At 42.4% G+C, this 17162-nt stretch overlaps 1 protein-coding gene across 10 annotated transcripts; it reads left to right on the top strand.

The window, feature by feature from the left end:
* Positions 1-5860: 5860 nt before the first annotated feature.
* On the top strand, positions 5861-16758 carry entpd6 (ectonucleoside triphosphate diphosphohydrolase 6). 10 transcript variants are annotated; one of them, XM_035172327.2, is made up of 15 exons: positions 5861-5925; positions 6349-6385; positions 6894-7163; positions 7395-7471; positions 7623-7766; positions 9470-9545; positions 12821-12856; positions 13192-13280; positions 13362-13441; positions 13621-13685; positions 14527-14625; positions 14702-14842; positions 15253-15309; positions 15891-15997; positions 16143-16758. In XM_035172327.2, the coding sequence occupies exons 3-15, from the start codon at positions 6905-6907 to the stop codon at positions 16224-16226; spliced, it is 1314 nt and encodes a 437-aa protein (XP_035028218.1). In that variant the 5' UTR covers positions 5861-5925; positions 6349-6385; positions 6894-6904; the 3' UTR covers positions 16227-16758. The 10 variants fall into 10 exon arrangements, with proteins under 10 accessions (XP_035028218.1, XP_035028209.1, XP_035028219.1 ...); XM_035172318.2 differs by having other exon boundaries at positions 14524-14625; XM_035172328.2 differs by lacking the exon at positions 15891-15997 and having other exon boundaries at positions 14524-14625.
* Positions 16759-17162: the final 404 nt, after the last annotated feature.

The raw sequence follows: 17162 nt of genomic DNA, 5'->3' as shown, positions 1-17162 counted from the left end.
CCTCACCCTCACCCTCACCCTCACCCTCACCCTCACCCTCTAGTCTCTCTCCTCATCCTCATCCTCACCCTCATCCTCACCCTCACCCTCATCCTCACCCTCACCCTCATCCCCCACCTCATCCTCATCCCTCACCCTCCTCCCTCCCCCTCACCCTCACCCTCACCCTCCTCATCCTCATCCTCACCCCCTCTACTCATCCTCATTCTCATCCTCATCCTCACCCTCACCCTCACCCTCATCCTCATCCTCATCCCTCCCCCTCAACCTCATCCTCTAGTCTCTCTCCTCATCCTCATCCTCATCCTCTCTCATCCTCATCCTCATCCTCATCCTCACCCTCCCACCCTCACCCTCCCTCCCCCTCCCTCATCCTCATCCTCATCCTCTAGTCTCTCTCCTCATCCTCACCCTCACCCTCACCCTCATCCTCACCTCATCCTCACCCTCACCCCCTCCCTCACCCTCATCCTCATCCTCATCCTCTAGTCTCTCTCCTCATCCTCACCCTCACCCTCACCCTCACCCTCATCCTCACCCTCATCCTCACCCTCACCCTCATCCTCATCCTCATCCTCTAGTCTCTCTCCTCATCCTCATCCTCATCCTCATCATCATCCTCATCCTCATCCTCATCCTCATCCTCATCCTCATCCTCACCCTCACCCTCACCCTCATCCTCTAGTCTCTCTCATCATCCTCATCCTCACCCACATCCTCTACCTCTTCCCCTCCCTCGTCCTCGCCTCGTCCTCGTCCTCACCCTCATCCTCATCCTCATACCACATCCTCTACATCTTCCTCTACATCTTTCTCGTCCTCATCCTCTCCTCATCCTCTCCTCATCCTCATCTCCCCCCTCATCCTCATCCTCATCCTCACCCTCCCCTCACTCACCCTCATCCTCATCCTCACCCCTCCCTCCCCTCACCCTCACCCTCACCCTCATCTCCACCCTCATCCTCATCCTCATCCTCATCCTCATCCTCATCCTCATCCTCATCATCACCCTCACCCTCATCTTCACCCTCATCCTCATCCTCACCCTCATCCTCATCCTCACCCTCATCCTCATCCTCATCCTCATCATCACTCTCATCCTCATCCTCACCCTCACCCTCACCCTCACCCTCATCCTCTAGTCTCTCTCCTCATCCTCATCCCCACCCTCACCCACATCCTCTCCTTCCTCTTCCTCGTCCTCATCCTCGTCCTCATCCTCACCCTCATCCCTCATCCTCTAGTCTCTCTCATCATCCTCATCCCCACCCTCACCCACATCCTCTACATCTTCCTCGTCCTCATCGCCCTCGTCCTCATCCTCGTCCTCGTCCTCATCCTCATCCTCACCCTTGTCCCTATTCCGATCCTTGCCCTTGTGCTGGTCCGCGCCCTCACTCTTGCTCATCCCTCGTCCCCACCTTCATCGTCCTCATCCTCATTGTTGTCCTCGTCCTGGCTGTAGTTTTTCATTTGGATGCAGCTGCATTATAACAATCCTATTTTCATTTGGTAGCCGGCTCCTTTGTAGATGAGGTCTGAGGGATCAGTGAGTAAAACCACTTTGTTTCATTATATAATGTTGCAGTGCAGCAAATATAATAATTTTAATGGGATAATTTAATGCAATTTTCTTTATTTGATGCACTCGAACTCTGAAGCTAATCTGAAGGGTTTATTTAAAATAGATTGAAAAATGAAGAGAACGTCTACAAATACCTGAATCCTTCACTTCAGATATTTATATGTTCATACAATTTTATTTTTATACATTTACTTATAATTCTTTACATTTATAAACATCTATACATTTATATTTTCATACATTCATAACATTTCTATATTTATACATTTATTTACATATATTTACATTTATACATGAGACTGACTCGTGACTGAATATACACGTATATTTACATATTTGTATATATATGTACATGTATATACATGTACATATATATATATATGTGTATACATGTATATATATAGGGAGGATGAATATTTTGTTGTTTCTAGGTGAAATAATAATAATCAGTTCTTCTCCCTGATGATTTTAAATCTGAATGTGAAGTGACTGATGTTTGTTTGTCAGTTTGCTGAAATAAAACTAATCCTTCATTTCTGTGGTTAATGGTTTGTTTTGTGGACTAACCAGTTGAGTTAATCCTTCACAACAAGAACACGCTGGATAATAATACAAATAATAGATAAAAATGCTTTAATCTGCCTCTTCACGGAGCCGCTCGTCTAATCCTCATCTTATTTGTTCTGCGGCCTCAGTGTGTTTCACTGCGGATGTTTAATCGACTTTAGGAGAATTAGTCATTCCTTATTACCGTCGTGGTTTTTACAGGACTTTCCTGGAAAATCCCATTCAACACACATTTTAATTTCATTTCTGAGGCTCAATCATGTTGAGGGCAATGTAAATAATCCAATAACATTAATCATCATTTCTTTTCCTTTTTTCCTCCAAAAATAGACCAGTGGCCGGCGGATTGGACACCGTCCTTCACTCTCCTTTATTGGTTTTTTAGAAGCACTGATGGTTTTATAAAATATCATCATGACCCCAATTACTCAGCAGGAGCACAATCTTCCTTCTGTTCATCTGAGAGTAAAACATCCAGAACACCTGAAATTCTCTTTTGTTCTTTTCTCTCTTCTCTCTTTTGCTCTTTTTTCTTTTTGACTTGAATCAAAGTTTTGCAAGTTTAGATTTCATCATATGAAATTAAAACACTGAAATTCTTCACATATTCTCATATTCTACACACTTCAACTTTTAATTTTACATATTCAATTCATGGTGTTGTTCTTTTCCCGCTAACAGTACTTGCTATTTATCTTTCTCTCTATTCTTCTATTCACTAGAAGTAAATTCCTTGTATGTGAAAATCTACTTGGAAATAAACTAGATTCTGATTCTGGTTCAAAAGTGAAAAAGGTGAAGGAAAACAACAACAAAAACTGTGTTAACTGACATTTTTCTTATTATGGAATGAAAGAGAGAAAAAAGATTTGGTAAAGGACCTATACTTCAGCCAGCCACCAGGAGGTGATGGAGATACTTTGGCTTCACTTCATCTTTATTTACAGTCTGTAATTGTTACGAACCGGATAGAGACGCCCCAGACGCCCCCTACAAAACGTAGATGATGATGATGATGATGATGATGATGACGATGATGATGATGATGACGATGAGGGATAAATCAGACGCAGCCTAATAAGACTCAGAAAATAAGGCAGCTCAGTCCAGATGTCTAATCCACACAGAAGCTGCGTCTTACAGGATGAAAGTGGAATCTTCTGTCAATTATGATGCGAACATGTTGAATTATATCCCACAAATCCTTCAAATGATTCTCTAATAATCCTGCTGATGGATCACATGACCCACATAGAGGAAGGTCCCCGCTCGGGTCGTCGTGGAGAAGTGGAGGAAAAGTCTGTTTTCAACCACATGTATGATCTGTGTTTAACACGTCTGTTTATATTCACATACATGGTGTGATGTAAAAACACAGGAAACTGAGACAAAACAGAGATGATGAAGACAAAGACAAATCTTAAGGGATGTCACGGATAATCAATACATATTTTGATAAGAGAGAACAACATTAGATCATAATATTAATTCCACAAAAAAAAGATAGATACAAAAAAACCACTGAGACACAAAACAAGCACAAAGACACAAAACAAGCACAAAGACACAAAACAAGCACAAAGATACAAAACAAGCACAAAGATACAAAACAAGCACAAAGACACAAAACAAGCACAAAGACACAAAACAAGCACAAAGATACAAAACAAGCACAAAGATACAAAACAAGCACAAAGATACAAAACAAGCACAAAGATACAAAACAAGCACAAAGATACAAAACAAGCACAAAGACACAAAACAAGCACAAAGACACAAAACAAGCACAAAGATACAAAACAAGCACAAAGATACAAAACAAGCACAAAGATACAAAACAAGCATAAAGATACAAAACAAGCACAAAGATATGAACAGAGAGAATAAATTAAATTGAAGAAAATATTTAAGTGAAATGTTTGTTATAATAGAAACAGTGTCGACAGTGTGTGTGTGTGTGTGTGTGTGTGTGTCTTTGTGTGTCGATTAACAACTTAGTTGGATTAGTGTGTGTAATTGTGTGTAAGTGACATTTGTATGTAAATCTGCAGACGATTAGGATCCACTCAACTCTGCTTTTGTTGTGTCGACCATCAGAGTGATGAAAATAAAAAGCAGCAGAAAGATTAGAGAACCATTAACTGATAAACAGCTATTAAAGGCTTATAGATGAAATGACATATATGGAGCAGAGTGAGGAGGAGGAGGAGGAGGAGGAGGAAGGTTCAGTAAGAGGAGGAGGAGGAGGAGGAAGGTTCAGTAAAGGAGGAGGAGGAGGAGGAAGGTTCAGTAAGAAGAGGAGGAGGAGGAGGAGGAAGGTTCAGTAAGAAGGAGGAGGAGGAGAAGAGGAGGAGGAGGAAGGTTCAGTAAGAAGAGGAGGAGGAGGAAGGTTCAGTAAGAAGAGGAGGAGGAGGAAGGTTCAGGAAGAGGAGGAGGAGGAGGAAGGTTCAGTAAGAAGAGGAGGAGGAGGAGGAAGGTTCAGTAAGAAGAGGAGGAGGAGGAAGGTTCAGTAAGAAGAGGAGGAGGAGGGAAGTGGGAAGTGCGAAGAGGAGGAGGAGGAGAAGGTTCTAGGAGGAGGAGGAGGAAGGTTCAGTAAGAAGAGGAGGAGGAGGAAGGTTAGTAAGAAAGGAGGAGGAGGAGGAAGGTTCGGAAGGAGGGGGTTCAGTGAAGAGAGGAGGAGGAGGAAGGTTCAGAAGAAGGAGAAAGGTTCAGAAGAAGAGGAGGAGGGGTGCAGTAAGAAGAGGAGGAGGAGGAGGAAGGTTCAGAGAAGAGGAGGAGGAGGAAGGTTCAAGAAGGAAGGAGGAAGGTTCAGAAGAAGGAGAGGAAAGGGAGGTCAGTAAGAGGAGGAAGTCTAGCAGAAGGAGGAGGAGGAGGAGGTTCAGTAAGAAGAGGAGAGGAGGAAGAGAGGAGGAAGGTTCAGTAAGAAGAGGAGGAGGAGGAGGAAGGTTCAGTAAGAAGAGGAGGAGGAGGAGGAAGGTTCAGTAAGAGGAGGAGGAGGAGGAGGAGGAAGGTTCAGTAAGAAGAGGAGGAGGAGGAAGGTGCAGTAAGAAGAGGAGGAGGAGGAGGAGGAAGGTTCAGTAAGAAGAGGAGGAGGAGGAGGAGGAGGAAGGTTCAGTAAGAGGAGGAGGAGGAAGGTTCAGTAAGAAGAGGAGGAGGAGGAGGAAGGTTCAGGAAGAAGAGGAGGAGGAGGAGGAGGAAGGTGAGAGGAGGAAGAAGAGGAGGAGGAGGAGGAGGAGGAAGGTTCAGTAAGAAGAGGAGGAGGAGGAGGAAGGTTCAGTAAGAAGAGGAGGAGGAGGAGGAGGAAGGTTCAGTAAGAAGAGGAGGGGAGGAGGAAGGTTCAGTAAGAGGAGGAGGAGGAGGAAGGTTCAGTAAGAAGAAGAAGAGGATGATGAAGATGATGAAGGACAAAAGTATGTGGACACCTGATCTGATCGCAGGTGAAACTCGTCACGTGACCCTTCACGTCCTCTGGGTTATTAAAGGCCATTAGTGACATGTGGTGTTTGTCCTGGTGGTGGCGCCATAACCACAGGTTCATCCTCTGAAGATTCTGTCACATTTTTATAAAAGCGAGAAAATACATGAGGATGAATATTAAATTACATTTAGGGCAGAATTATTAATTTTATCACGTAAATGTCGTTTTGTTTTGACGCATGAGAAGATTGTTTCTGTTTCTCTTTATTTCCGGACACGTCGCTGTGACGTCATCAGACTGCGCCGTGTCGATGAAGTGTCGGTGGAGGAGATGAAGAGTTAACGAACATCTGACGGTTTGTGTTCGGTTCTTTAACGAACATTTTATTGTTTGTTCATTAAAAACTTCTGTTTGACCCGCGACACTGTGACGTCACTGGCTAACCCGCTAGCTGTTAGCATCTATCTTTATTGTCTGTGTTGGTATCTAATGATTATTTGACATCATGACGTCATGTTGCTGTTAGCATGTCTCTACAACGTCGTGGAGGTGATTCAGCTTTTTATTTCCTCCATTAGACTTTGTTTCAGATTAAGATCAGTGGATTATATTGAAATGTCACACACACACACACACACACACACACTGGTTTGGTTAGCTTCAGGTGAAGTTAGAGCTATAACTAAGGGGCGGGGTCATCTGACTGCATTGTGGGTCATGTCATGTGACCCACAAATCAAGTTTTACAACAAACATATTTTCGATGATGTGTCGACAGGAGCTGAGGACAGACTGAAGAAGAGGCTCCTGTTAATGTGAGTGTGGGAAGATATTTATCAACTCCAGAAAATGTCCGATCAATGGGGTCTGGAGCTTGTCTTTCACATATGAAGAAAGTGTATAAGTGTATGTTTTATATTTCCTCTTCTTTATCCTGAGATGTTTGTGTTCTTCCAGTTTCACGTCCGTCACGTGTTAGAAACCTGATCAACACGTCCACTCGCTCTCTGGGACGCTTCCACACATTGTCCTGCTGTGTCCTCACATGGACTCACTCTGACATGTTACACACAGTTTACTAGGAGGCTGCAGGAGAAGATCCAGAACATGTCCAGAGACACTGACTCAGACATTTGTTCTCACAAACAGAGCCTGCAGAACATGTGAGGAACATGTCAGGAACATGTGAGGAACATGTGAGGAACATGTTAGGAATATGTCAGTGGTCCAGATCATGTCTGAAAACAGCTAAAGTGATGAATTCTGTCCGGCTGCAGCGTCTCATGGTAATATTACAGTAAATATGTTTTTCGGGCTCCACAGAATGAGTTGTGATGAAGAGACCAAAGCTTGCCGGAGTCTTCCTCTTCATCGGCTGCCTGCTCGTCTACCTCATGTTCGTCAAGCGTCACTACAGCTTCTTGAAGCCTGACGCCGTCGGACTACCTCCCCACCACCTGTCCCCCTTGGACCGGATCGGAGACGCCACGTCGCCTTCTGATGCCGGACCCAGTTTCCGGTACGGAATCATGTTCGATGCCGGGAGCACGGGGACGAGAATCCACGTCTTCAAGTTTCAGATGGAAAACGGAGGTAGAGACTTGAACACGTGTTTAACATGATTGTAAATCTGTCCCACAAGCAATAATAACACGTTTAGTTTAAAGCTAAAACAAAAATCCATCAGTGGTTTGACTGGTGAATGTTTTGATAATTGATCGTTGTTTTAGTAATTTTTTAAAACAAGAATCTTCAGTTTCTTCTTCTCACATGAGAGGATTTGATATGTTTGATATTTGATGTGTGTGTGTGATGTAACTGCAGAAGCTCTGTCGTTGGCCCATGAGATGTTCAGAGCCATCAAACCCGGCCTGTCTGCGTACGCTGACGATCCAGAGAAGGTGTGTGTGCTGATCACATCCAGGATGTTGTGACGTTTGGCAGTTTTCACGTTACTTTGTTTCCTGTGGTTAAAGAATAGTCGAGCACTAATATCACTGATACTCAGCCTCAGTGGTGTCTCATGCTCTGCCACATCCTCCTCGTGCACAGTGCACGTCAGGGATCACGGAGCTGTTAGACGTTGCCAAGTCCAGTGTCCCCCAATCTCTCTGGAACATCACCCCCGTGGTCCTGAAGGCAACAGCCGGACTCCGCCTACTTCCTGGAGAGAAGGCCAACCACCTGCTGGCCAATGTGAGACACACACACACACACACACACACACACACACACACACACACACACACACACACACACACACACACACTATATACCTGATATACATTGTGCTATTTATGGTATTTTTTTCATTTCTATTTTATTATTTTTAACTTGAATTAGTTATTCCGTTCAGATGACATTGTCTATACTAATTGATTATTGTAGTGGAAGCTGTACAGGGATCACTGTAAGTGTTTGATTACTATAAAGGAATTGCGTAGCTTCTGTGATTGTCCCAGAACTGGAGGGAGAGTTCACTGTGTTTTTTAAAGGAGACCTATTCTGCTGGTTTTTGTGGTTCAAAGTTTTAATTTTGGTTTCTACTTGAAAAGGTTTACAGGCTCCAAAGATCCGAAAGCAATTTTATTCTATTAATTTCTGCAGGAGGATTCAGATCCTTTTTGTCATTTGAATATTTGGACTCAATCAAACAAAATCAACATTTAAAGTAATTAAAATGAATAGAACCAAACTAAAATAATATAAAATAAATATACAAAATTTAGATATATAAAATTAAAACCTTAATTAAAGATAACTAATGGTTAAACAAAGACGGACATTAATAATCAAAGACCTGATAAGCCGATCAGATCAATAGTCTACTGTCGTCCTCATATTCAGCTCCTCTCGTTCCTTTAGCTAATATCCTCACAGGAATCTAACGCCTGTTCATCCTCCTCCTCTTCATCATCATCGCCATCAACCTCAGAGCCAAAAAAGAAAAGTCTATTAAATCTTTTAAGTAACGGGTAAAAACAGGACGAGAGCGTTCGTCCAAAATGTGATTTAATCTGAAGCTTTGCTCTTTTTTTTATCAGACTGAACCTGATCCAGACAAACAGAGCTGATTAAAATTCAAATCTAATATAAAATCTGATTATATCAGAATATACTAACAGGAAGATTTATAATGACGCTCATTTCCCATGAATCTAGAATAAATAAAACTGATGTAAAACATGAAGAGAAAACGTTTGTTTTTAAAACTCACTCGTCTGACACGTTGAACCAGATCTGATCTTTTGTCTCCTCACATCTTCTACCATCAGGAAGTCCTCAGTTCCTCTGCTCCTTCATCTCCATCAGACATTCTGTAGAAACACTTTAAACATGAAGTTACAAACTGGTTCTTCTCATGTAGTGAATCCTGTTGTTGTGTTGATGTGTTGTTGTGTTGATGTGTTGTTGTGTTGATGTGTTCAGTTCCATCAGCATCTGTTGGACTTGTGTCCTGGGAGAGGATCCTCACATGGGACTGAGCTTTATTCACTGATCACTAAGTTTCTGTTTGACTCTTGTTGAGTTAAGAACAGAGGAAGTTGATCCTTGTTAACATCTGTGAGACAAACTGGGAATATGAGACAAACTGGGAATATGAGACAAACTGGGAATATGAGACAATACAAATAACATCTGAGAACAGCTCACAGTGTTGATATATTTAATCACAATCACAAACACAAAAATATATTATATAGACATTATTTTTCAGCTATTGTAATATTGTTTTATGATTATTAACTAATTCCACAAACATCTCAGTGCAGTGACTGAGGTTTAATAGTGTTGTGTGTGACACATTTTACAGTGTAACATTCATCCATCGCAACTTTGTTAAATTAATAAATAAGTCATTTTTTTTCAACAGCATGTGTTGTCCTCTTTGTGAACAGGTGAGGGCGTTGTTTCTCCAGTCTCCCTTTCTGTCCAGAGACGACAGCGTGTCCATCATGGACGGAACTGACGAAGGTAACGTGTCTTTATGTCAAGTCAATTCAATTCAATTTTATTTGTATAACACCAAATCATAATATACGTTATCTCAAGGCTCTTTACATCGAAGGTCAAGACCTTAAAATGTTTTATAGAGAAACCAACAGTTCCCACAATGAGCAGCACTTTGGCGACTGTGGAGGAAAAACTCCCTCATTACTGGAAGAAACCTCTAGAACCAGACTCAATGTGGGGGGGGCTGCCTCGTCCAGTTGGGGAGAGCAGGGAAAAATGTTATGTTCAGTAAGGGGGGTGGGGGGGGTCTGATGACATCACTTGTGTTGCCATGGGAAACTGTTGGCGAATAAACGGTTTCACCAGACGTGGCCCCGGGTCTGTGGATCATGTCAGGATCGGTCTCTGAACTGGAACGTGTGACAGACGTGTTCTTGTGGATTTAGTCATGAAGTTTCTGCTCCTCGGTTCAAATCCTGTCAGACTGAAAACCTCAGGTTTGTGATCCCAGACTGTAAATAAAGATGGACGACATGACAGCTCCCAAAGTCAAGCCAGATATGTCTATCGCCCCCTGGTGTCTGGCTGCAGTATAGCTCATAAATGCCATGGTCTTTATATACCATCAGTACGTTGACTTGTTGAGGTACAGTCCAATTACACGCAGACGCAGCAGTATTTATATATATATATATATATATATATATATATATATATATATATATATATATATATATATATATATATATATATGCAGGTGAATCAGCTGCAGCAGATGTTTAATGTTTATTGTCTTTCCAAAGTTAAATCTTCATCAGTTTGTCTCTGCTCTCATCTCGTCTCTAATCCTCCATATTGGCGTTTTCGTTGGGGAAATCAGAGTCGCAGCTCTTAGGTTTATATGAAGAGAAACAGGATGATGTTCATCAGCTACGAGGACACGAGACAAACAACATCTGTAATCTAATAAACTTATCAAGAGATGAGGACATGTTCTGATCAAAGGGTCAGTCTGTCAACATCAGACTGTATATACAGACCATCAGTGACTGTATATACAGACCATCAGTGACTGTATATAAAGACCATCAGTGACTGTATATACAGACCATCAGTGACTGTATATAAAGATCATCAGTGACTGTATATACAGACCATCAGTGACTGTATATAAAGACCATCAGTGACTGTATATAAAGACGATCAGTGACTGTATATAAAGATGATCACTGACTGTATATACAGACCATCAGTGACTGTATATAAAGACGATCAGTGACTGTATATAAAGATGATCAGTGACTGTATATACAGACCATCAGTGACTGTATATAAAGACGATCAGTGACTGTATATAAAGATGATCACTGACTGTATATATGATCAGATGTATATACAGACCATCAGTGACTGTATATAAAGATGATCAGTGACTGTATATAAAGATGATCAGTGACTGTATATAAAGATGATCAGTGACTGTATATAAAGACGACACATCTCCACTTCCTCCAGAAATGAAGCTGAATTATTCCAGATACAAATGCTGCCATGTTGTGGTTTTGAGAAACATTTATTTAAACATTTAGTCTACTCTGATATTTTTTTAGGTTGGTCCATGTCCCATCTGCTGACATGGAGGAGGTTTTATGACCTGTACTGCAGCCCGCCACCAGGGGGAGATCGAGGTGAAATGGGTTCAGTTTGAGGAGCCGTCATGACCCATCTTTATTTAGTTTCTGGTTGTGACCCTGTGGTGACCTCTTCTTCTCTGTTACCACAGTGATCCACTGACACCAGCGTTACAGGACATGTATAGAATATATAATGTGTATATATAATATATATATATATAGACTAGACAGGACTGACATGTCACTCACTGTGAATGGACATGAGCTCGGCATTCATATAATCCAATCCTTTTAAACTAGTTCATACAAGCAATTATGTCCATGTGGGATAATGTTCCACTTAATCTTGAAGAGGGAGGGAGGCCGATTAAACCCCCCCCCTCTGAAATGTTTTCTCCTTCTCTCTGAGTGGGATCAGCTCGTTACTCTGCTCCGCCACAAATGTCTTTTTAATGATCACTGAATTAACTTCTTATCCCGCTCCACTTTTCCTCCGTCACTGAGCCACTAATGGACAGATTCCTCCTCCTCTTCAGAAGTCGAACCGGCTTCCATCAGCCTTATTATCGCTCAGATATTTTGCTATTCTTGCCCTGGATGCTTATCCGCGGCTGAGATTACCCTGCGAGCGTCCTGAATCGAAGCGACTTATTGTTAATGCAGATCTCTTGAGTGGTTACTGGGGGCGGAAGGGTGCTAAGTGCCGGTGTTGAGCTCCCGACCTAAAGCCGAGTCTCTTGTTTGTTTTGTTTGAAAATTGCTTCTTAGTGTCTCCGCATCAGAGTTTTATGGTAAAGCTCCTATGATACAGTTTCTATCAGGCCCAGTAATCATGGACTTCTGCCTGTGGCCGAGGTCAGGGGTCGCTGGTAAAAGGCACTAATGCATGCAGCAGCTGAGTGCAAACATTCTGCCATAGACACTAATGTCGTCTTTGAGTTGACCTGAATAACAGATCGTCCACTAGCTCAACATGTTGCTGTCACGTCTTCATTTTAGACGACTGATGTTTAAATTACTTTGAAGGTCAGGAACGAGAACTCTGCCTCATGATCAACCTTCTGTCGAGAGAAGATTTATTAATATAACCGTTAAGTAACGTTTGTGATTCTTCACAATCTCCTCGAACATTTCTGGAAAAGAATCATGGGATTTAAAATGGTTAAAAGGAAAATGTAAAACTTATTTTCCTCTAAGAAAAACTCAGGTCAAACCAAAGACTGTAAATAAAGAACGACCACGTGAAATATCTCAGAAACGAACGCTGCCATCTTGTGGTGATGACATAATCCGACTGTACAGCCGTGGTATAAGGTCCCGCCCATACACTCACCTGACCAATCCTGAGTCAGTGTCAGCTGTCAATCATCACGTCTCAGCCTGTTTTTATATCATCAATAACTGATTCAAACCAAACTGATCAGAAACACGAACAAACATCAGAGAGATGAGAACGACCTGAAACGACAGAAACATCTTTACAAACATTTATTTAACGTCTACTTTGGTTTTTTAATCTATAAACTCAATATAATGTTTTACAACAAGTAAAAATCTGTCAAACACTGTGAGAAACTTTATTCTGAAATAGGTTTTGTGGTTCAGACTGAAGCATAAGATGTTCCCCTCAGGATGAACTGATCTCTGATCTCCTGTGTTCAGGGATTTCTGCCTGGATCACGGTCAACTTCCTCACTGGTGAGGACACACATTCGGTTCTGTGTGTGTGTGTGTGTGTGTGTTTAGTGTGTGGTGTGTGTGGTGTGTGTGTGTGTGTGTGTGTGTGTTTAGTGTGTGGTGTGTGTGTTTGTTTAGTGTGTTTAGTGTGTGTGGTGTGTGTGGTGTGTGGTGTGTAGTGTGTGTGTGTGTGTGTGTTTGTTTAGTGTGTTTAGTGTGTGGTGTGTGTGTTTGTTTGGTGTGTGTGTGGTGTGTGTGTGTGTGTGTTTGTTTAGTGTGTGGTGTGTGTGTGGTGTGTGTGTGTGGTGTGTGCGCAGTGATCACCTGTTATTGGACTACTCTCTCTCTCTGTTCAGGCGGTCTTCATGGTGCTGGCTCGCCCACAGTGGGGATGTTGGATTTGGGCGGGGGGTCGACTCAGATCACCTTCAGTCCTCAGGATGAGGTGATGACTGTGATGATGTCAGATGTGTGATGATGTCAGATGTGTGATGATGTCGTGATGATGTTGTTTCTCTCTGAGCAGAAAACCATCCAGACCTCACCTATAGACGACATCAGATCCTTCCAGATGTTCAACACTACACACACCGTCTACACTCACAGGTACACACACACACACACACACACACACACACACACACACACACACACACACAAGCTCATTGTTAAAAAATGACATGTATTCAGTTTTTGGTTAAATAAGAGGAACTGAATCTGGAAGTAGAAACATGGACCAGTCTCAGCCAATCAGAGCGTTTACACATGACGTCGTGTCTCCACAGTTATCTGGGTCTGGGTCTGATGTCGGCTCGTCTCGCCGTCTTAGGGGGCGTCGACAGTTCCCCCCGTACGTATACAATCCACATTTTTACTCTTATTTTTTTTTCTTCTTCTTGTTTTTCAATTTGCTTTCATATCTGCCTTTTAGAGGCCTCTCCCCCGCCCCCCCGTCAGATAAATAAGCCATTATCTAATCTTTTAATAACACAAGATTAATTCCTTGCCTGCCAGCTGTTGCTGTGATTTGGCTCCTGTAAGAAGCTGCAGCTCAGATCCACTCAGCTGACGATGTGTGTTTCTGGCTGTGCACCACAAAACAACAACATTCAGTCAGTGTCCACATGAAGCTCCTGATGATGCTGCTCCACCTGAACTCAAACTGGATGGAGATGATGTAGAAAACACATCTTTTTAAAAATTCATCTGTTTCAACAAAACCTGAACTTAACCTTCATGCAAACAGATTTCTGATGGGATCAATAATAAATAATTAATAAACCTGATGTTCCTGTCAGGAGGTGGTGGAGACCAAACACAGAGATACAAACATCGTGTTGGTCTGAGGCTGATGAGGTGGAAATATAGATGGACGACATGACGATTCCCAAAAGTGAAGCCAAATTATCTGGATCGTTCCCTGGTCATCAAGTAGATGTTAAATAAATGTTTGTCAAAGATGGATTCTGTATTTTTAGGTCGTTCTTATCTCACATTTCGACTTCTAGGCTCCGTCCACATTTCTGCGATTTTAGAATTTAAAGATCTTCTCAGCTGTTCTCAGACCCCCTTTTCACCTGACGACTAAGATTCTATAGCAACATGAGATGAATTCACTCTGAAGACGAAGACGTCTTCTTCTGAAGTTTTAATATGTATATTTCATTTGTGTGTGCGTGTGTGTGCAGTAGGGGGCAGCACTGAGCTGGTCAGCCCCTGCCTTGCTCCAGAGTACTCTGGCAGTTGGGAGCATGCTGACGTCGTCTACACTGTGAAGGGACAGAAGGCAGGTAAAGTGCACACTGCGTGGTGATTGGTTGGCTGTGCAGTGCCCCGTCATGGAGGAACCTTGTGTTTGTGTCTCAGGGGAACCGCTGTACGAGGCGTGTCGCACCAAAGTGGAGAAGGTTCTGTACAGGAAGGTGACGAAGCCGTCTGAAGTTGCTGACGTGGATTTCTACGCCTTCTCCTTCTACTACGACCGAGCCGTCGACCTCGGAGTGATCGGTAAGAGAACCATCTAATCAACAATGATACAATAATAATATATAATAACATCAACACCAACTTTAAATTAAATGTTCTCAAAGATTCAGTCTGTAGTTTTAAGTCGATGTTTACAGCAGCCAATAGCTCCGTGTGCGTCAGCGCCCCCCTGTGGCAGAGTCGTCAGTAACCAGCAGCTCAACATAATGTTGTCATGACGATAGCCTGCTCTGTGTTGTCAACCTTCGCCTGCGGATTTAACCAATGAATGAGTCCTGTCGCTGAGTGAAGCCGTACAAACATGGATGTTGCTTTGAAAACGAGAGAAATGAAGAGTTAACAGTGTGTGTGTGTGTGTGTGTGTGTGTGTGTGTGTGTGTGTGTGTGTGTGTGTGTGTGTGTGTGTGTGTGTGTGTGTGTGTGTGTCTCAGAGGAGAAGAAGGGGGGAACCGTCAAAGTGTCCGACTACATGGATGCAGCAATAAGAGGTGAGATAGCACCACCTGGCGGTGGATCATCTGAACTGCAGCTTTATTGGCCGTGTGTGTACACATACAAGGAATTTGACTCCGGTTTTTCCGTTGCTCTCAATTAACAGAAATAGACAAATAACAAAGCAGAAGAAGGTTCAGCAAACATTTACCTTCTAGTACAAGTATGAAATATATGTGAACATAAGACACAACAGCAAAGACAGTGACATGGAGAAAAACACCTCATAGAAATGACTAATTATCACCTATGAGACATCAGGTTATTCACATAGAATTTCATTATTTCAGTATAGTTAATGATCTGATGTGTAATAATAGCTTTAATCAATAATCTATAATCAAACACAAACATTGATTCAGCTTTTCAACATAAATAATATCAAATTTAAATTCAGCCCCGTCAGTGTGTTCTCACCTGATCTGTTTTAGGATTATTTGAGCATTTCACTGTTATTTCAATAGATTTCATATTTGTTATTAGATCTTAAACCTTCACATGATCGTTTCTTTGCCGATGTTCAGTTTGTACATTTAGCTGAATGTGTTTGATTTGAATTGATCACATGACGTGTCAGTGTGCGGCGGAGAGTCCGTCCATCCGAGTCCGTTCCTCTGCCTGGACCTGGTCTACGTGTCCGTCCTGCTGCAGGAGCTCGGCTTTCCTCCACACAAACACTTGAAGGTGACGACACTTTGAGCCAATCAGAGCCCACAATTCATTTGAAGATGTTTTTAACTGTGATGATGACGATGATGTCACGTCACCTTCGTCAAACTCTGACTCGGATGTCTGTGATGTCACTGATGATGTCACACCTGTGTTGCAGCTGGCGAGGACCATCAAGCAGGTGGAGACCAGTTGGGCTCTCGGAGCGACGTTCCACTACATCGAGACCCTGAAGGGACACTGAAGGCTTTTATGTTGAAAGGATTCTGAATGTTGAGGATGGCTATGATCCTCGCTCTGACCTCTGACCTCCGTGAAGCCTGACACCTGCAGGTGGTGAAGCGCTGCTCTCAGCTGACAGTGGGCGGAGTCAGTGGTACCTGCTCTCCACCTGCAGCTGTCGGGCCTCACTCCTGCACCTGGGTCATGTGACCGCTCTGACCGTCCAATCACACGCTGCGTCCTGTTCAGGTGGATCCAGCCTCGTTTTCTGACCTCGTGGAAACACTGCGACACGTGATCGCTCCGGTTTCACTTCAGGTTCAGACTCTGGGTTTTAACGCTTTGTTATTTTCTCGTGACTCGTTTGTTCGGAGGATTTTTAATGTTTGAATGTTTTTGTGTAACTTCAGACGAGAGAAACTGTGACTCTGATGTTTCTGAAGCTGAACGTTTGTCTTTAAAAGCTCTGGTGGGTGAATTCAACTTTTATATCCTCAAGTCTCGTCCTTCACAACTTCAACTTCTGACCTTTAAATAAAGTTTATTTAATCAACTGTCTTTGTCTTTAAATAAAGAAAAATTTGTTCAAGAAAACTGAATTGACCTAAAAACGTCCAGAAGCAGCAGGAGGTGAAATAGTTAGATTTTGTTCAGACGCTTGTTTATTCTGAACATGAATCTTAATCTTGACTTTTTAGCTAGCGCCACCAACAGCAACTAACTAGTAACTAACGTCAGTTTTAAAGTTCAATTTCAGGTCAGAAGGATTTTAATTCTCAGATGTTAAACTTAGTTTCCTTCCTCTGACTTCATGTCAGATTACAGCTGAGTTCAGTTCAGTTGTTTTAAAGTGAATTAGAACAAACTCAGATTTTCATGATCTAATATATTTTCATAAAAAATGGTTGAAATTCTAACTTTGATGATACAAGTCAAACTGGAAACTACAGGAACTAAA

Source organism: Hippoglossus stenolepis, chromosome 12 (assembly GCF_022539355.2).
Source record: "Hippoglossus stenolepis isolate QCI-W04-F060 chromosome 12, HSTE1.2, whole genome shotgun sequence".
In the NCBI taxonomy this organism is placed as follows: Eukaryota; Metazoa; Chordata; class Actinopteri; order Pleuronectiformes; family Pleuronectidae; genus Hippoglossus; species Hippoglossus stenolepis.
The sequence above is the reverse complement of the archived record's forward strand: the minus strand, read 5'-3'. Positions and strand labels throughout refer to the sequence as shown.